Source organism: Semicossyphus pulcher, unplaced genomic scaffold (genome assembly GCF_022749685.1).
Source record: "Semicossyphus pulcher isolate SPU_LCO1_2020_fin unplaced genomic scaffold, fSemPul1.0.p SCAF_6, whole genome shotgun sequence".
Lineage (NCBI taxonomy): Eukaryota > Metazoa > Chordata > Actinopteri > Labriformes > Labridae > Semicossyphus > Semicossyphus pulcher.
Window position 1 is genome coordinate 31,854,312 of NW_027211737.1, and position 8,189 is coordinate 31,862,500.

At 42.1% G+C, this 8,189-nt stretch overlaps 1 protein-coding gene across 1 annotated transcript in view; it reads left to right on the forward strand.

Annotated features, from left to right (window-relative positions):
* Positions 1 to 8,189, forward strand: part of snx2 (sorting nexin 2) — a 30,250-nt gene that overhangs the window by 7,840 nt on the left and 14,221 nt on the right. The window contains exons 3-8 of the mRNA XM_069682806.1: positions 1,568 to 1,728; positions 1,852 to 1,918; positions 3,183 to 3,226; positions 4,135 to 4,276; positions 4,971 to 5,049; positions 6,575 to 6,650. Coding sequence (XP_069538907.1) covers positions 1,568 to 1,728; positions 1,852 to 1,918; positions 3,183 to 3,226; positions 4,135 to 4,276; positions 4,971 to 5,049; positions 6,575 to 6,650 — 569 coding nt within the window. The remainder of the gene's footprint in view (positions 1 to 1,567; positions 1,729 to 1,851; positions 1,919 to 3,182; positions 3,227 to 4,134; positions 4,277 to 4,970; positions 5,050 to 6,574; positions 6,651 to 8,189) is intronic.

Genomic DNA, 8,189 nt, shown 5'->3' on the forward strand with positions numbered 1-8,189 from the left:
AACACTTCTCTTGCTGTGGAGACAGAATGAGCTTATTCTTTACTCCACTGCTTGTCTTTGCTGCAGGCTGGAAGCTCCAGGCTACATTAGCCGCTGCTAGGATAACACCCTAATCTCTGATGAGTTGCATCATCAAACGCATTGGAAAAATAAGTCATTCTGCTGCATCAGTTTGATCTAATCAGTTTTCTTACTCTCCCTGAGGGCGGCACAATTAATCGAATATTAATCCAGATCGTGATTTAGTCTTCTCACGATTAAATAAACGTGACTGACGGTGATATTGGCTTTTAAAAGGCTCCGCCCGTAGAAAACTCTGCTGCATATCAAATCAAGCGCTCACTAAACTAACAGCCCCTCCCCCACGGGGCGATGGAGAGGCTTGGGCTGAACTTTTAAGGGAGCCGGCAAGTCATGTGATGAGCGCCGACCTCTCAGAGGAAGTTTAGAGTGGAAGAGTAAACAACAGAGGCCGGTGTCTTGGTTCAACGAGTGACCATGTTAACTGGTGACTTTCAGCCAAATGTGTCTGTGGTTGTCGTGGTTACAGAGAGAACACGTAGCCGTCCTCGTGAATGCCTTTGTTGTTTTTCATTATGAGCTCAAAGTATACTTCTCTGTTACGTCTTTGAAGTGTTGTTTGTGCAGACGTGTCGTGTAGGAGACCAACGCCCAGTCGTGTTTTTTGAACGCTGCCTGTCGTTACGCTAAAACAGAGGGAGTCGCTCGTTAAACCGAAACACCGGTCCCCCGATAAATAATGTGATCATCATTGTGGCTGAGATCGTGCAGCCCTGCTCCTGATGACAGAGTTCTCTTTGAGACTAAAAGCATTACTGTAAATAATCTGCATGAAAATCCCCAAAAGGCATCAACAACACGGGTGGGAGGTTCGTTGACTGAATTAGCTGAGGTGACAGCTAGCAGCTCCCACCTGTCACAAGAGGCCACGCCCCTAATGCTGCATCACTCTAAGCCTTAATATAATGTAAACAGGTGAGTTGTATAAAGATTCTCCCCGTACAGTTGTCATGAAGAGAGAAATGAGCTATAGAGACCCAAACTGTTTTTTGTACCAGGCTGTAAACATGTTTATTTCTGCTGTAAAGTTTAACATGGGGCTCTATGGGGACTGACTCACTGCTGGAGACAGCCTCAAGTGGACACCAGAGGAACTGCAATTTTTGGCACATCCACTTTGCCTTTATTTTTCAACACCAGACGTGTCTGCTTGCTTTAAATGAAGAACATGTGGCCAAACACAGATGAGTAACATATTTTAGATTAATTAAAAAGCGCTGTGGACAAAACTACAACCGCTTATTTTAAGCGAGGCAGGAAAGACGGCAGCTGATGTTAGTTTAAATGTTTGTCGTCGTCTCTCTAACTCTAAAAAATGTGTTTCTCTCATCTTAAATCTCCTCCTGGGCGATAAATACTTCTTCCAACTAGACAGAAACACTGCCTCAGTTTACACTGCGACATTAACATCTCGTATGAAACGTTTGTGATGCATTATTTCTTGCCGACTACACACCTATCGATTCTGTCTCTGTGTTTGTTGCAGAGGCCACAGAGGAGGTGTCGTTGGACAGTCCAGAGAGAGACGTCCTGCTGTCAGACGGCCCCTCACCCGCCATCACCCCCATCACCCCGCCCATCTCCGTCATCACCCCTCGCATCGGCCACGCCCACGACGACATGTTCACACACTCCTCCTTCGACGAGGTCACTTCACTCTCACACTCACTCACTCACACACACCACTTGACTGTCGCACAGGACCCTTACAGTAACTCACCTGTTCAGGTCGTTTTGGTCTTTTTGAGTTTTTTCTTCCTGTTTCTGTAGATGGAAGAGGAGGAGGGCGGCGATTCAATCGACATGCACATATCGGTGTCTGACCCCGAGAAAGTCGGTGAGTAAAACAAAATTTCACGCTCTCTCATTCCTGGAATATCCTGGATTAATCTGGATTTCATAGTAAATTAATTTTTTCAGTAATATTTAAATATTTTCATACTTTCCTTTTCCAGATATAGACCTTCTTTTAAAAGTGAGATGCTTTTTTTAAAACCAGAAACAGCTGTTACATTGCTCCTTTCAAGGAGCTTCTTGTCCACAGCTGTCACAACCAGTTCGTTTTTTTGAGTCATTGTGTGTTAGACAAACTTAAAACACACAATAACGCAAACAAACTAACACAAACAAACTTACAAACGTTAACTGTCATGGACAAACAGCTCCTGTGTTCTGCAAGGTAAAAATACAGATTTTGTAAATGGAGTCTGGTGTGTGTGCAGAGAGCGATGTAACGTCTGTTTCTGCTTCATAATAAGCATCTTCCTCTGTAACAAAAAGGTCTATCTCTGTAGGATCCTTTCTGTAATGTTGTCATACACTGAGAATAACAATCTGAGCCTGTCAGTGGACGCGCTTTGATCAGGCACCCAATGATTTATGTTGCAGCCATTACAGCCTGTTTCACGGCTGTCGGCTGAAGCAATCTACTGGAGCAATTCTAAAACTTTACTTTTTTACAAGGGATAATGTCAGTCAGTGCTTCTTTTTCCACAAACTAAGACTACATTTCCCATCATACCCCTCTCTCTTTGTTGAAAGGGAAGATTTAAATCAGCTTTTCTGTCTTTGTAGACGATCTGTCTGCAGAAACTCTGACAGTGATGAGATAAGATGCAGAGTAGACCTGCTAAATCCAACTTGTGCTCCTGCTTCATTGATGGACTGAAGCCCTGCTAGTGCCCCCTGCAGGGTTAAATGTGACAGAACAGGACATAAAGCAAATGTAGTGTGCAGAAAAAACGGATCATTTATCTGTTTGAGCTAAAAATAATCACTAATGTGAGCTGACCGTTCAGGACTTTAACATCAGGCGCTGCAGACGTTCATGTCTTCGCCTGAGCTCAACAGTCCCTCTGTGTAAATATGAACAGGGTCATGAAGAAACACAGTAAATAAAACAGTTGAAGCGATTTGCTCCAAGAAAAAACAAGTAACCAGTTGAACCAGTTTGAGATCTGAGCCCAGTGTTTCCTCTTGCAAGCACCGGTTCTTCTATTTATCTGTTTAGAGTGTTTATACTGTTTAAACAAGGAGAAAATACACTGACTGTGTGTGTGTGTGTGTGTGTGTGTGTGTGTGTGTGTGTGTGTGTGTTCCAGGGGATGGGATGAACGCGTACATGGCCTACAAAGTCACAACAAAGGTGAGATATTTATCCATCTTTATCTGTTCGTGTTGTTGGTGTAGCAGTGTGAAAAGAAGAACATTAATTCACCAGATATTTAAGGACAAGACATGTTGGTCCTAAGACAACACAGAGTGTGTATAAAAGTGGACGTAGCCTCTTGGGTTCAAAAGTGAAGCCAGTGCTGAAGTGCCGTAAACCTGCATTCTCTCTAATGGCCAGCAGGGGGCGATGAGTCTATGAGAACATGCTCCTCCTCCTCTCCTGATGTATTCCCTCAGTAAACATGTTCCTAAAGAGTTTATGGTCTCAGTCTCTAGCTTCTTCTTCAATAGCATGATGTTCATTTAGTCACTGATGCTCCCATTTAGAGTCACACAGACCAGGAAGCAGGGGAGGGTTTAGGGGCGGGGCTACCTGTGATTGACAGGTCGCTACCAGTGCATCCTGAAATATGTATTGGTCAATTTTTCCCAACATGCATTTGGTTTAAAAGCTGTTACTGGTCCAAATTAGCATCCCTATAAGAATCATAGTTACAGGGAATTACAGACGCTACGAGCATTAGCTGATAACTCGCTAACTTCTCCAGCCCCACTCTCTCTCGTCCAGTGACTGTATATAAAGATGAATGAAACGTCTCCATCTGCTCTCATTGTACAAAAGTGAAGCCAAAATACCCCCGAGGCGGTCTTTAGAAGCCAGAGTGTGTACAGTCGAGATCGGCCGGTGGAGCTGGACAGAAACCATGTTTGAGGAAAATGTATTTGACGTGTATTTTGACTCTCTCTCCCTCTCTCTCTCTCTCTCTCTCTGTCTCTCTCCCTCTCTCTCTCTCTCTCTCTGTCTCTCTCCCTCTCTCTCTCTCTCTCTCTCTCTCTCTCTCTCTCTCTCTCTCTCTCTCTCTCTCCCTCTCTCTCGTCCAGACCTCCATGTCTTTGTTTAAGACGAATGAGTTTTCAGTAAAAAGGCGTTTCAGTGACTTTCTGGGTCTGCACAGTAAACTGGCCTCTAAATACCTGCATGTAGGCTACATCGTCCCCCCGGCACCGGAGAAAAGCATTGTGGGTAAGTAAGTCCACTGCTACACCCTCCCTCGGCTGCACGTCAGAAGTTTCAGGAACTAATACTTGTTAAGTGTTTCTTTTTATGCCAGTTACATTAACGCCCTTAGCTTGGCAGAAACTGATCGTTGAAGTCATTTTTCATGTGGACACGTTTGATTCTGTTTCCAGCTGACGGGAGGATTTGCAGCTTTTTTTTTTGCTGTGGGCGGTTGTGACACATATTTGTAAATATTTTTGGATGTTTACAATCCAAACAATTAACGGATGAACGGAGAAAATAATCAGCAGATTTATCCACAATGCACAAAATGATTAGTGGCTGTATTTAACAGAAAAGCTCAACCAGCTCCAACAGAAACATGCTGCTTTTACAATCATGCATAAGTAATAATAACCTGATAATCGAATATTAAGAGTCGATTTTTATGGTTAAACTTTCATCCTTTGAAGTCCTGCATCTGAATGTTGCCTAACGACCGTTCGGTGTTTTATGTTAACATCTTCCTCCACCATAAAGGAAACAAACATCACATTTTAAAGCATAATAAATATTTGAACAGCGTGCGCACAGTTTGCTCTGTAAGCTGTCAGCGCTGACAGATGCTCCCTCTCAGTGTGTGTTATGTTAATTACCTGCGTCCGTGCTCGTCACGAGTGCTGATCAGGTATGTTAACGAGCGTCTCCTCGCCTGCAGGGATGACCAAGGTGAAGGTGGGGAAGGAGGACCAGTCGTCCAACGACTTTGTGGAGAAGAGGAGGTCGGCGCTCGAGAGGTACGACGAGGAAAATACAGATGCAGGCAAATAAATCATGCAGCAGGTTTTTAGTTCTAATTCCTGATTTTATTTTTTATCCATCCTCTGTGGTGCATTCATGGACAGTCCGGCATCTCAGAATTAGTGTCAGTTGCTCATAAGCTGCTTTTTAAAAGTGTTTATTGTTAGAAACGAGATTCAATAATAATTAGGTTTTGGCACAAATTGATGAGATAATGATTTTTCCTTATTGTGTTGTTCTAATTTAATGAACGAGTTAAACATTCACCTGGTTCATTTATTTCCTTTGAAGAAGTAAAACAAACATTTCACTTTCCAGCAGAAACCATAAATCCATCTAAGAGAAAATTAATTAATTAATTGTTTCTGCTTGTTTTTAAACAAACATATTAACATTTTATCTTTCCGACGTCTTAAACACGAGGTTTCGCTGCTTTTCTTTTTTATTTACGACCATAAAAAATACGCCGTGATGTCATTTTTGGCTCTGAAAATTGTGACGAGCTTTTTTATATTGAAAGTTGTATTTATTCATTGAGCGAGTTCATTGAGGCGAGTTTATTTACACATTTCAGGAACAAGACAATTCAAAGTGCTGCACACAAGACATTTGAAAACACAACATTAAAAAGCAAAGTGTAACTTATAGAGTTAAAACAGAAGCAAACATTTAAGAAGATAGTTAAATATCAGAATAAAAGTAACAGTGCAGATATAAATAATTAGAATAGTTATTAAAATAAATATATTAAAATAGTTTAATAAAGGCGGCTGTGGACAGCCGAGTCTTCAGAGATTTAATAAACATTAAGGCCTATTTTTTCCCACCCGCCGGGTCCCACATAAAATCTCTTCTAATATAATACAAACAAATAAAATAAAATAATGATGAGCTCTTCTTTAAAAAATCATTTTGTAGGTTAAATGATTAATTATGAAAGAATCTGCAGATCGATACATAATGAAAATATTCAATATGAGTAAATAAGGGAGTCAATAATCTGATGAAGGACAAAGAAACGTTTAAAATATGTAAAAGGAGACTGTTAACTATATTCACTAATATACTGTATAAGCAGTCTATGTCCTGCAATTATGTTATTGTTTTAATACTGAAGAAGTGGGCGGGGCTGCCACGCTGCTGGCCTTTACTGATGGTGTTTGATTGACAGGATGGTCAACGAAAGACACGTGATTTAAATATTTGTTCATTAAATTTTGATTTAAGATTGAGTTTATATAATTCTGTGGTTTCAGGCTGAAACAGGAGGCGGCATCTTTAATCACAGCAGCTTTCTACACACGTCTGAGACTCTTTAAAGATTGAGGAAGTTTATGTTTGTGACATCAGCAAAATAAAAAAAAATGTATTTTTCATTTTTGCAAGCATGGTGCACAGTCGAGCCAACACACCACAATAAACAGAACTTTCACTGAAACTCTAATGTGATATCAAGAGATCATGTCTGTCTTCATTACAAATCCTACATTTTCTTTAAACGAGTTCCTGTCTCTGTTTCAGGTATCTGATGAGAACGGTGAAGCATCCCATCCTGCTGAAGGACCCGGACGTCCTGCTGTTTCTGGAGAGCTCAGAGGTAAATTAAACGAGCATCGTCAGTGTGCGTCTCTTTCACTACAGGAGCCATTTAGTTTCAGCAGCACTGACGAACTTTAAAGTCGAGTCATCTTTTAACTCTGTGTCGGTCACAAACCTCTTGTTCATCTGAGCTTCACTGCAGGAAATCAGCTAAACCTGCAAACGTCTTGTTTAGCTCCGTGGCTTTAAAAACACTGACCATGTGCCGGCTTCAGTCTGAACTCCTGCTGCATTTTACTTTATCTAAAACAGCGTCCTGCAGCAGGTCAGAGTTCTGCATGTACAGGTCCTGCAGCAGGTCAGAGTTCTGCATGTACAGGTCCTGCAGCAGGTCAGAGTTCTGCATGTACAGGTCCTGCAGCAGGTCAGAGTTCTGCATGTACAGGTCCTGCAGCAGGTCAGAGTTCTGCATGTACAGGTCCTGCAGCAGGTCAGAGTTCTGCATGTACAGGTCCTGCAGCAGGTCAGAGTTCTGCATGTACAGGTCCTGCAGCAGGTCAGAGTTCTGCATGGACAGGTCCTGCAGCAGGTCAGAGTTCTGCATGTACAGGTCCTGCAGCAGGTCAGAGTTCTGCATGTACAGGTCCTGCAGCAGGTCAGAGTTCTGCATGTACAGGTCCTGCAGCAGGTCAGAGTTCTGCATGGACAGGTCCTGCAGCAGGTCAGAGTTCTGCATGTACCCACAGGTCCAGGCAAACATGTTTCAGCTTCAGCTGTGAAAATGAGCATCCTGTATTTATAAAATGTAAAAGAACTTAAATGAAAAAGCCAACAGACTTTTGTTTTTTGTGACAGCCTTCGACACCTCTGAACCCTAAATTCACATAATGGCCCGTCACTGATCCGACAGTGTGAGAGCGAGTAGACACCGTGGGTGTCTGACTCTACCAAAAAGGATGAAGGCAAATAAGCTGTTGTAATCGCAGCAGTATAAGTAAAGCACTTTATAGTCAATGACCGTGTTGCCTGTTTGTTAAATCACAGGTTTTCCCAGTTTAAGCTCTTTTCTGGGAACTGATCAGTTCAGGTCAAACTCAGATTGAAATACTGACCCGTGCTTTGACCCAGGAGTGGACTGAGTCTGAGACCTGTGCGAGGATGAAAGTAAATATTGATTTAATGACCAGTAACGTTAAAATGCTTATGCCAGGTATGATGTGTAATTTATTTATAACTTTACAGGCTTAAACCTGCTGTTTTAACTAAATATGAAACAGACTCATCCGAACCGATCAACACCAAATGTGACGTCACAGTTGTTTTTCTTTAAACCCGAATAATCTTTTTTTCTAAACTAGAGACTAGAGAGATTATTCAAAGACCCCATAGATCCCTGTGCATCCAAACACACACAGATACATCTCTGTGCATATTTGTAGTAGACTTATGATATGCTAGTTTTACCCACTGCTTGTATATAAAGATGGACGACGCGTCTCCATCTGCTCACATGTTTACGAAAGTGATCCCAAAGTAGCCCCTGCGATAGGCGCTGCCATCTTGCGATGGGGACGTCATACGGAGCCAGAGACTGCAC